The following is a 12,659-nucleotide window of genomic DNA, read 5'->3' on the forward strand; positions in this document are numbered from 1 at the left end:
TAAAATATAGTTAGGCACAATTCTGAGGGGAAACATATTACCCGTTACCATGAAGGAAAAAAAAAAAAAACTAAAAACATGAAAAGTCGACCCTGAAGCCTGGACTAGACCTGGTTCTTATTATTTGTGCTCCACATTGTACCTTAACAACGGCACAAACAAGCGACTATTGTTCTGCGTCGCTGCACTTGCACTTCTTGCGCTCCGAACTTGTCTCAAGTAGCAAAAAAAAGAAAATACAAAGAAAATAAAAATGAAAAAACATCTTGTGCATTTTAAGATTCTAGGCTCCAACCTACCAATTCTAGGCTCCAACCTACCAATTCTAGGCTCCAAGACTAGAATAATGCCACATTCTACAGGAGCACAGGAGGGCCCTACCGACCCATCGGCACTCCCTGATGTTGTGTGACCTTCTGGGAAGCACCATATTATTTCCTAGAAGGAAAGTCCTGTTACTAAGACGTACGATGGAGAAGGCCACCATTTTTCGTCATGGAATTTGTGAGGGGAAAAATATGGAGGTCCAGTGTGGGCCTATAGTATAAAGCTGGGTCAAGGCTAAAGGAGCAGTTCCGTAATTATTTTGGGGGTTATGTTGGTCTTTATGGCTCACCCATGGGCAACTTTGCATTTGTGGGCAGAGCAACAAGAAACCATGGTGGTCATCCCACAACATCAAGACTGTTGTGCAGGGTCTTTGGAATCACCTATGATGTTTCTGGGACATCTCACCCACTGAAGCCCATATGGCCTTATTAAGTTCCAGTCTTTCAACGCAGAGGCTGATACATATGTTATAAGTGGCGTCCCAGCGGCCAATCCAATCAGAGCCTGCTGCTAAAACACTAAAGATTTTTTTGACAGATTTTTTTTCTATTTTCTTTCTTTTTCCTTTTTTTTTTTTGCTAGTTGCAGACAAGAATTTTAGCACTTTAAATGGTAACAAAAATAGGATAAGCAAGATAATAGGAAAATGATAGCAAGCACAAACTTTATATGTATGTCATTTCAGTATGAAAATATTTTTTCTTATAATATGTTAAACATTCTTATTTATACTTCCATTACCTACGCAACTGATACCAAATATACTGAGTTTAACAAGTAAGGCAGGTTAGCGAGTCTGAACGTGATGGTAATTTGGTTTTAAGTGCACATTAAGCTCCTGTCACCAGAAAACAATGAAAGGATTAATGTGGTAGTAAAATTTTGCAACAAAATGACTCAAGTTTATCTAGAGTATTTTAGGTTCAGTTTCCCACAAGTACAGATAATGTATATGCAACTAAGTATGGAGACAGTTCACATGTGCCGTTTCCATGCCAGCTTTAAGAAATAGTATTTTATATTTTTTTGAATTTTATAGTCTGCCTTTTCCCTAGTTAAAATGATTAAAGGGGTGCTCCAGAGAAGGTAAGAAAAATTGAAATGCCCTAAAGCCACCACAATACCTGTTCTGTGCCCCCTGTAGTTATCCATGTGATTTTGCCTGCTCATGTGGCCCCTCTTGTCTCCTAAATATTCTTTTTCCTTGCTTGCAGCCCAGACTACAACTCCCAACAGTCAGTGCGGCTGCCAGCCAATTACTCTTACTATCTGTGTGCATGTTGTTGTCAGCAGCACACACTGTACATGTCTTTTCCTTCAAACTATCCTTCCCCCCAGCAATACATCATGCTATGCTCTGAATGGCAGCAGTCAGTGATAAGATCTACAGCAGGAAAAGAGCAGCGTTATGTGCTGAGGTGACTGGGCTTCTCTGCTAGCAAGGTCCTCACACAGAGAGAGGGGAGAGGGGTGGCTGTGAAGCCAGAAATCACGTGGTGTTTGTTTTTCAGGTGGGGGCTAGGTCTCATTAAGGGGTTTACACAAAGACAAGCAGGATCTGAGAATGACGTCTTTTTCTCACTCTCTTCATGTAAGTGACAGATGAAAGAGGGAAACTGCTCTATATAGCTAATGAATGATATCTAGATAAATAAATAGGTTGGTGAGAGGGAAAGGATGGGCTATGGGTTTAGTTCCCTGGAATACCCCTTTAAGGGAGAAAAAAAAAGAAATTTTCGACAATTAATAAGAAAAAAAATCCCCATCTTCTGCGGAAATGGGGCCAAAGGAAGCCCTAGGCATATTCTCATTGGGGGACATGTATCAAAGATTTTACCCGTTTTGTGTGTATTTTTTTGTGCAAAATTTTGCGCAAGCCCTTTTTTTTCCGCATTTTTTTGCGCAGGTTTTGGTAGAGCATGTCCTCCAGATGTGGCCGAATCGGGGTACCTTGGAGTGACATCTATAGTACGCATGGATTTATTAACTGCGTACTTTTTTTTTATACCCAAAATTTTGCCGCAAGAGCTGTTTTTTTTTGCGCAAATATAAGCCATCTTGGACTTAACGTAGCAAGATGCTCTAAATCATTGATTCTATTTTCCAAAGAGTGGATTGAGGAGATCACTATATTTACCCGCAATTTATGAAGCTCATTGCGCTTGATTGATGAATTTAGTGCTTCTGCGCATAATTTAGAATTCGGGAAAAGGGGTAAACTGCTTCTACCATACACAAATAATGATACATGTCCCCCATTGTCCTCAACAATCCATATGATCTGAATGTTATTTTATGGACTAAAATAGTCATATATGCTTTAAAAAGATTTACTTTAGTATGGTCTCAGACAAAATACACATGTGATAGTGATGTTTCAGATGCTAAGAATATTTGTCCAGGGGAAATAGTTATTATGAAGTCAAATAACCTTTCTTCTAACTGGAAAAAAAAAACATATTAGACGAAAAGTGAGATTGGGGATAGTCATGATCATTGCGTCTATGACTGTCTTTAACAAATTAGATGGTCTTTTCCATATACTCAAATATGGCCTATTTTCTAGTAAGGAACGTTGTTCTCAGTTATACTAGCTTAGATAGCAGGGGGAGTGGCCGCGATATCTGGAGTACACTGCACATGCGCACGACTCGCAGCTCCCTCTGTGTCTGCTTGTAGTGGCGGATTGCTGCTGCGAGCAGGACACAGGGGAAAAACAGCTGGAGGCACACTCTAGGGACAGGGAGTAGCACATTCCCAGCCTCAAATATGCAGTGTATGTGCTACAAGTGACCCTACCCTAAATGAGAACGATTCATATAAACCCAGGGTCACACACCAGTAGTTGTGTATTGTGATGCTTTTTCATCCACATTCCCTTTTGGTTCAGAAAGTGAACCAGACTCTGGTTCTATGCTTCTGCTCAATAGCTGCGATGTGTGACCCCAGCCTAAAAATCACTTTGATAATATTGTGACCTCACCTAAAATGATTTCATTTGGTTTAGAGAAAACACATATTTAAAGTGAACCTGTCACATGCTCATGCTATCCAAACCGCGGGCAGCATAAAACAGATACAGGCAGTGGGGTCCCAGAACACTACGATTTACTCTGATACGCTCAGGTGTTTCAAAGAAATCACAGTTTAAATAAGCCGCCAGGACCCAGGTAAGTAGTCACCAATGTGACTCTAAGTTTTTTTCTTGCTGATAAACTTTGGGCCTTGTCTTTTAAAAAATTTCCATAGGAAACAAAGTCACACACACAACAAAAGGCATCCATCTAACTTAAAGGGGTACTCCGGTGGAAAACTTTTTTTTTTAAATAAACTGGTGCCAGAAAGTTTAACAGATTTGTAAATTACTCCTATTAAAAAAATCTTAATCCTTCCAGTACTTATTAGCTGCTGAATACTACAGGGGAAATTCTTTTCATTTTGGAACACAGAGCTCTCTGCTGACATCACGAGCACAGTGCTCTCTGCTGACATCTCTTGTCCATTTTAAGAACTGTCCAGAGTAGGAGTAAATCCCCATAGCAAACCTATGCTGCTCTGGTCAGTTCCAAAAATGGACAGAGATGTCAGCAGAGAGCACTGTGCTCGTGATTCAGCAGAGAGCTCTGTGTTCCAAATGAAAATAATTTCTTGTGTAGTATTCAGCAGCTAATAAATACTGGAAGGATTAAGATTTTTTAATGGAAGTAATTTACAAATCTGTTTCACTTTCTGGCACCAGTTGATTTAAAAAAATAAAATAAATAAAAAATAAAAAGGTTGTCCATCGGGGTACCCCTTTAATCTACAGAATACAATGGATATGGCTGGATGTGGCACTGAGATGTGGCACTGACTAGTAATGTCAACATAAAATAGTAATCGTCCCAGCATAATAGAGAAGCAAAAAGAGGATAAGTAATGGGCAAAACACTATCACAAATGACATCCTATTAAGAGACATAAAGGATCGTATGGCCATGATTTACTGCAGTACAAAGAATTGTATATAGACACAAAGCAACTTAGATTACAGCTTTCATTTTTTTACGGCAGACTGGAAATCAAAAGCCATGATCTGATTGGTTGCTTTGTCTTCATTGTTTCTTATGTGCTCTTTGAGGGGGGGGGTTGAATAAAAATATGTATATACAGTCCTAAACACTAATGCTCACATCATCCGCCTAACACTTTGGAGTTGTTACATGTGGTCTGTTGTATGTTCACCCCCCCCCCCCCCCCGTCACCATTAATCATTAGGCAGACATATTAATGGTATTCTGTCCACATAAGACATTTAGGGCATCAGTTTCGCTCTGGAGATTACGGGCCATATTCCTCTATAAATTTATATATACATGTGAAGGAAACCTGAACCCTTATTTCCAATGATAGAACTTGGTCAATATTCTATAGAGTGCACATCCACAAGACCTGCAGCATGCCATTGGAAATTCTCTCCATTACTTCTCAGCTACAATTGGCTAAGAAGCGACTGACATGACGTGAAGTGACCTGTGATCCTACACTCTACTAGAACTTCCATGGCCACCAGTCATACATAGGTGGTCTCCAGACTCACTTGGCAGTAAATAGTTCTAATGGTCTCAGCGCCAAGATTACTTCTCCCATTCACAGACCATGATCACATCTAAACAACACAACATGCATCCCAATTGACTGTACGGTCTTTAAGGTTGGGAGAGGGAAACACTTGTTTTCCCCCCATATAAGGTATGATTATATATTACTATTATTATCGTAGCACGGTATCAAAGTAATAAAAATGGGTCTGGTAACGTACATGTGCAAAGTACAAAAAGGGTCACTTTAAAGAAGAGATGATTCCAAACAACTGGAATTCTTTGATTAAAGCATGCATTGAAACATAGGTTCCGTAGGACTTTTAGTGCTTCCCCTGAAATGCAACATAAAGGAAGAAAAAGAAAATAAAATAAAACCAGAAGGTGGCTGTTCTCAGAATTAGCATCTGCTGGTGAGGGTTTCTTGGCACAGATGTCTTCAGCTTTTATTGCTGCATTTTCCTGATAATCTCGGCAGAGACAGGAGGATGGAAATTGATTGTGTGGTGACGGAGACCCTGAGCTGTCTTGTAACTCTTCCCACAGCGGCATTTGAAAGGTTTACGGACTCGTATTTGTGTTCTGTGTCCATTCTTGGCGTGGTACTTAATACCATTTACATTCTGTGGGTGAGAGGGAAAACAATACAGATGTTAAATTAAAATGTGATAGGGATTTTCTAAAGATTACACTCAGCGTGCGCGCCAGGAGATTATCCTAGTGTATATGTAAGACATACCCGTAGACTGAGAATAGTGGACTTTTGGAATATGTTCGACTGGGATTTGCCGGATTACCTTTGAGTCAACTGTATGAAGAACCATTGTTGACTAAACGTTTAATGTCACAATGAAAATAAATAAATTATGAAATAAATAAATATGAAAAAACACTATTCACACGTAACGTACAGTATTCTGCGCAGACTTGATGCACAGGATTTTTCTACTGCAGATTTCAATGTAAACTGAATGACTGAACACAGCTTGAAATCCTGTGCATCAAATCCGTGCAGAATACTGTACGTGTGAATAGACCCTTAAAGGGGTTCTCCGGTGCTTAGACATCTTATCCCCTATCCAAAGGATAGGGGATAAGATGCCTGACTGCTGGAGTCCCGCTGCTGGGGACACCCATGATCATGCACGCGGCACCCCGTTTGTAATCAGTCCCCGGAGCGTGTTCGCTCCGGGTCTGATTACGGGCGATCACAGGGCGGGCGGCGTGTGACATCACGCCTGCGCCCCCATGTGACATCACGCTCTGCCCCTCAATGCAAGCCTATGGGAGGGGGAGTGACAGCTATCACGCCCCCTCCCGTAGGCTTGCATTGCTCCGGGGACTGATTACAAACGGGGTGCCGCGTGCAAGATCACGGGGTCCCCAGCGGCGGGACTCCCGCGGTCAGGCATCTTATCCCCTATCCTTTGGATAGGGGATAAGATGTCTAAGCACCGGAGTACCCCTTTAAAGGGAATCTGACAGCTGGTTCACCTGCACTATACCGAGTACACAGGGTTATAGTGCAGGTAAATCTGAGTAAAATGAGGTCAAGTGCTCACTCCAGATACAATATTATTTGGTTCCAGGATGACCATTGTATGTTAAAACCATTTTATGTTAAGATCATAAAGCAAGATATGTTGAAATAAAGCAAGTCCCAACATAAAAAAAAGTAAAAAAGATGTGCTGGAAGCTGTAAATCACTGTGTAAGTAGAGGACAGGAGCTTCTTCAGGGTCCTGTACAGTACACAATGTGTACCAAAAAAGTACTGTATTTTTCGCCGTATAAGGCGCACTTTTTCTTCCCCAAAAAAAGGGGGAAAAAGTTGGTGCGTTTAATACGGCGAATACACACACCTATCGCGGCGGTCCCTGCGGCCATCAACGGCCGGGACCCGCGGCTAATACAGGACATCACTGATCGCGGTGATGCCCTGTATCAACCCTTCAGACGCGGCGATCAAAGCTGACCGCCGCGTCTGAAGGGAAAGTGACACTAACCCGGCTGCAATCGCGGCGTCCTGAACAGCTTACAGGACACCGGGAGGGACCTTACCTGCCTCCTCGGTGTCTGCTCCGTGCCGGGATCCCCTGCATGGCCGGCGCTCTCCTTCGACGTCATCACGTCGTCGCGCACGCCGTCCCATCATCCAATAGGAGCGGCGTGCGTAGCGACGTGATGACGGCGACGGAGAGCGTGAATCCCGGGGACCAAGACGTCCGGAGCGTCGGGGACGCGGCGATAGCGATGGAGGGCGACATCCAGGGCAGCGGTGACGGGTCCGGAGCGGTGGGGACAGATAAGTATTACCTCCTATCCAGTGGTCTTCAACCTGCGGACCTCCAGATGTTGCAAAACTACAACTACCAGCATGCCCGGACAGCCAATGGCTGTCCGGGCATGCTGTTAGTTGTAGTTTTGCAACATCTGGAGGTCCGCAGGTTGAAGATCACTGTTGGGTTCAGAATCTTTTTTTCTAGATTTTGCACCTTTATAATTGGGTGCGTCTTATATGCCGGTGCGTCCTATAGGGCGAAAAATACGGTAACATGGAGCTGCCCTCACCTTGTGTCCTAAGTAGCAGCTAATCTTGGCACAGGTAAAGAGGAATACAGGACATGTAGTACCTCCCTGTGCTGTAGGGGCGCTACCAGACAGCCAGTCAGTGCATGCACTTCAGTAATACAGGCATTACCAGTGAAATGTCCATTCTGATTGGTTAGTTCTTCCAGGCATTGACACGTTTCGCAGATCTGGACTGTCCAGAGCATTGATAATGTGCCCTTATCATGTAGAGAGCTCAGCCTGATCCTAACAGGCTAAGAAAATGTTATAAGGAAGATCCCTAGGATGCAACCTCCTGAATAGTCTAGGATTAGAAACAGTAGCACTGAAGTAGCAGTAGTGTAGTTATAGGGGTATTTCAGCCCTTTTGAAATGTATCACCTATCAGAGTGGTCCTACCCCCGATCAACTTAATACCTATCCTTTTAAGCACTGGAATACCCATTTAAGATACTCAAGGGCTGCCATAAGTAGCCAAGGAGTGCAACAGGCCAAGGGAGCCAATAAGAAGCCAATAGTCAGAACCAGTAGTAAAAAACAGATACAAGGCAGAGAAAGCAGGAAACGTACTGGAGACAGATCACCCTTTATATATGCCACCCACCTGATTGACCAAGAAATACTGCGACTGAGATCAGGAAGGAAGTGTCTAAATGCCTCGCAGCTAGACACAACCATCAGCAGGAGAATCGCTCACCGGTGGCACGGACACAGGGTGAATATAATCACAATAACTAGGCAGTCTCATACACTGCTTATACACAAGCTTTGTAATGACTAGAGATGAGCGAACTTACAGTAAATTCGATTCGTCACGAACTTCTCAGCTCGGCGGTTGCTGACTTTTCCTGCATAAATTAGTTCAGCTTTCCGGTGCTCCGGTGGGCTGGAAAAGGTGGATACAGTCCTAAGAAAGAGTCTCCTAGGACTGTATCCACCTTTTCCAGCCCACAGGATCACCTGAAAGTTTACTAATTTATGCAGGAAAAGTCAGCAACTGCCGAGCCGAGAAGTTCGTGGCGAATCGAATTTACTGTAAGTTCGCTCATATCTAGTATTTTTCAAATCCATTCCCAGCTTTATGTTCAATATTTGCAATTAAAAACCTGAATATGTGAACACAGCCTTAGGGTGCAATTGCTAAAACAAACAAGTTGGCGCCCCCTGATGAAGCTTTTTAGCAAAACAGCGTTGGGCAACTTTTTGGGCATGGTGCAATGTATTCTGAACTAGTTTCTCAGTACGTTTTTGATCTTTGTACTGTGTATGTATTTATATGTATTGATGCACATGTTGCACTATCCATAGGTGGGAACTAGTCTTTAGTCCATATATGCTGTTTTATAGCCTTAGTACTTGCTCTTAGTGATACCTGCCCTTGGATGTACCGTATTTTTCGCCATATAAGACGCACTTTTTCTTCCCCAGACCTGGGGGGGAAAAGTTGGTGCGTCTTATACGGCAAATACACATTAAAACCGGCGGTCCCTGCGGCCATCAACGGCCGGGACCCGTGCTAATACAGGACATCACCGATCGCGGTGATGCCCTGTATTAACCCTTCAGACGCAGCGATCAAAGCTGACCGCCGCATCTGGAGCAAAAGTGACACTAACCCGGCTGCTCAGTCGGGCTGTTCGGGACCGCCGCGGTGAAATCGCGGCATCCCGAACAGCTTGCAGGACACCGGGAGGGACCTTACCTGCCTCCTCGGTGTCTGCTCCATGCCGGGATCCCCTGCATTGCCGGCGCTCTCCTTCGTCGTCATCACGTCGTCCCGTCATCCAATAGGAGCGGCGTGCATAGAGACAAGATGGTGGCGATGGAGAGCGAGGTTACCGGGCAGCAGAGACGTTCCGGAGTGACGGGGGACACCCCGGGGATGCAGCGACAGCGATTGAGGACGACATCCAGGGCAGCGGTGACGAGCGGTGACGGGTCCGGAGCGGCGGGGGCACGTGAGTACTACCTCCTATACCAGTGGTCTTAAACCTGCGGACCTCCAGATGTTGCAAAACTACAACTCCCAGCATGCCCGGACAGCCGTTGGCTGTCCGGGCATGCTGGGAGTTGTAGTTTTGCAACATCTGAAGGTCCGCAGGTTGAAGATCACTGTCCTATACTTTACATTGTATTTGGTTCAGAATCTTTATTTCCTAGATTTTTATGATTTAAAATTGGGTGTGTCTTATTTGCCGGAGCGTCTTATATGACGAAAAATATGGTAGTTTTGCCAATTTTACATTTGTAAATTCAATTCAAGAGACATACCTTTTGTCTTTATATTGCATATAGTGTGCTTCCTATTGGAGTTGTTAAAAAAAGTACTAGACAAAAAAGTATTTACTGCATACAGCCAAATGTCATGCAGCTGAAAATCACTGTAAGGGTGCATTCCCACATGGCGTATTTTGCTGCGTATTTGGTGCTGCGTATTTTCCTACCCATTGACTTCAACAGGGAAAATAAAATATGCAGCAGCAAATACGCAGCAAATACGTCGTGTGGGAACGTACCCATATACATGTAAATGGAGTTGTTTCTGCAGCAAGCACCTGGGTTCCTACAAGCCCTGTTCAGATGAATAGGACAGCTACCAAAATGTCTTCTACTTCACGACCACTTTTGCAACTCAAGAGGACGAAAATAACAATTGAGCAGCAGTTTAATGGACTTCTACTGTACCGAGATAAAAATGTTATATAACGTGTAGGATGCATTGACCACCTACTAAGTCTTCGGATACACCAGAATAATACGGGAATTACATTATTGTAACTAAAATGCAAATGAAGTCATTAAATCCAAGTTTTGTTTTCTAATAAAAACATTTAATGGCGTTTTGATGGGCAATGAAATTCTCAATAAAAGACCTTGCACAAACTACACATTTTATATGGTATTTTCTAAATATCTTACGTCTTCCGGACTGGTGGTTTGCAGCCTTTATTCTCTACATATTTATTTCTCTCTACATATGTATTTAGATGTAAACTAACATAATATGAACATATATTTTCCCATGGAATGACTCTTCTATAGTGATAGCTCTTTACTTAGAAATACGGACTGTGCAGTAGTTACAAGTAAACATGTCCGCATTGTGAGAAATCCTTCTTTGTGATATTAACCATTGGCAGGGGTAAACGTCCTCTTCTGCCAGCAATTAGACGTTTATTGCCCATTTGGCATTTTTTATTGCATTCTCTAGATTCATTTTTGCTCAGATGCGACACGTACTGCTGCATTAACCCCTTAGTTGGAGCTTGCACAGTGCACGTCCTGGAACACATGATGTGTGAACAGGGGCATCTTTACAACATGAAACAAACAAATAAAAATCATCTTGCACTTATATGAAATGAAATAAACGTTCTGTTAATGGGACTTGATGAGCAGTAAACTCTGCAGATCATAAATACCCTCTGCTTGTTAAATCTGCGCAGCTGCAGAAAGCACTGAAGACAATTATATGGCTGCTCTTATCATTCGTGGCCTCTGCCTTGAAGGCAATGACACATTAGAAGACGTTAAGTCTGTAAAACCTCTGGATGAAATGTGGACATACCTGAAACGGTATGAATTTAGTCCTTGACTCTCATGAGCCGAGAATTTAGTTTCTAGTTACAGCTTTAACTCTGTCTCTGATTTTTCCCTTTACTCTAATAATATTCAAGGCCAGGGGTGTATCACGAAGCAACCGGTATGGATTCTTTTTATGTGTCTATACATGTAGAATTTATATGTTTTTGACATATTCCACAGCGCTGCACAAAGACTCTCATCACTCTCCAATGCGGCTAGCAATCTTATTTTTCCCTCTGAAATACACAAGGTCCAGTTTACGAGAAGGCTAGTAAAGCTATAAGTATGTTTCTGGCTAGGCATTCCCCTGAAGTAACATTCAAACTCTCAACTTCACTGCCGACGAGGCATGGTCTGAATGTCGGAGTGAGCGGTCGCATCCAGTGGGAGCTCCCGCTACCCTGGTGTAAATTACCCTTTTTCTACTTACCCTGCCGGGCTGATCGGTCTCTAGAGGGCAGCTGAGCGCTGGGGGAGCCTGCGAGGTCTAGGTCCCGCCGGCTGCTGGGGTCGCGGGAGCGGTCGGCTTCTGCGGCCTGTGGATCCTGTTCCGGAGCGAGGTGGTGAGGAGAGTCTCTGCAGTGGGGCGGTGCGGAGCTGCGGTCCTTCTGGTCCAGCTGAGAGTGGTTGAGCGGTCCCTCCAGGCAGTGAGAAAATCTAGGTATCCTGCCATCCTTGCTGCCGGGCGCCATCTTCTGCCTTAGTGGGCAGGGCCTGGCCGGTTGCCGTGGTTACTCCCGCGGTGACCTCGGTTGGCTGAAGAAGCAGTGGACGAGTGTTGGCCCTGTGGTCTGGCTGCTTGCTGCTATCTGGCCTCCATTGCGAGGTACCAAACAGGGATTGTCCGGTGCATGCTGAGAGTGCCCCCTACGCCCTGCCAGTCACGGTTGGCTCCTGTATCAAATGTGGATATAAGAAATCTAAACTGAATGTCGATGCCTCCAGGCCGACCTCGGATGAGGATGCCTCCTCTGATGATGGGTCCTCTCTTGTTCATGTGGCCCTTCTCACCAGGATCCTGCAGCTCAGACCCTGCTTGCTACTAAAGTATCTGTGCACGCGGCAAAAGCACTGAGCCAGTTTTCCAGACCTCCGGACAGTTCCAAGGGGACCTTTCACGTTCCACCTTTGTCATTACTGAACGGTTCTCCGACCTCCCCACAGAGTTTAACCTCGGTCAGATCTGTTTATGATGCAGCTGCTCTGGATCAGCGGTTTTCCAAACTGTTGATGGCCTTTACTTCCTGTCAATCCATCATGGTGAGGAAAGTTGACGAATTGTGGCAGGAATTCATTATTTTGCATCATGAGACCCGGAAGATATGTGAGCGCAATGAGGAAGTGGAATGTAGGGTCTCTACAGTGGAAGATACTCTTCATTCTTTGCTGGACAGAGTGGACTTTTTACAGCACCAGGTGATGGGAGCTCTGGGTCAGTCGGATGATATGGAGAACAGCCTACGGCTCAACAATATACGCCTGGTGGGCCACCTGAAAAGGTGTAAGGGAATGATTCAGTGCTTTTCCTTGAAAAGTGGCTTAAAGACCTTCTCCCTGTGGACACTTTCTCTCCACACTTCTCAGTTGAACGAGC

General features: G+C 44.1%; 1 protein-coding gene across 3 annotated transcripts in view; it reads right to left on the reverse strand.

Moving 5' to 3' along the window:
* Window positions 1-4,033: 4,033 nt before the first annotated feature.
* The window catches only part of JAZF1 (JAZF zinc finger 1), a 332,763-nt gene continuing 324,137 nt past the window's right edge, over window positions 4,034-12,659 (reverse strand). For all 3 annotated transcript variants that reach the window (XM_056519867.1, XM_056519868.1, XM_056519869.1), the window contains one exon: window positions 4,034-5,533. In XM_056519867.1, the coding sequence (XP_056375842.1) occupies window positions 5,357-5,533 (177 nt within the window). In that variant the 3' untranslated portion in view covers window positions 4,034-5,356. The remainder of the gene's footprint in view (window positions 5,534-12,659) is intronic.

The sequence above is a fragment of the Hyla sarda genome, chromosome 5, assembly GCF_029499605.1.
Source record: "Hyla sarda isolate aHylSar1 chromosome 5, aHylSar1.hap1, whole genome shotgun sequence".
Classification (NCBI taxonomy): domain Eukaryota; kingdom Metazoa; phylum Chordata; class Amphibia; order Anura; family Hylidae; genus Hyla; species Hyla sarda.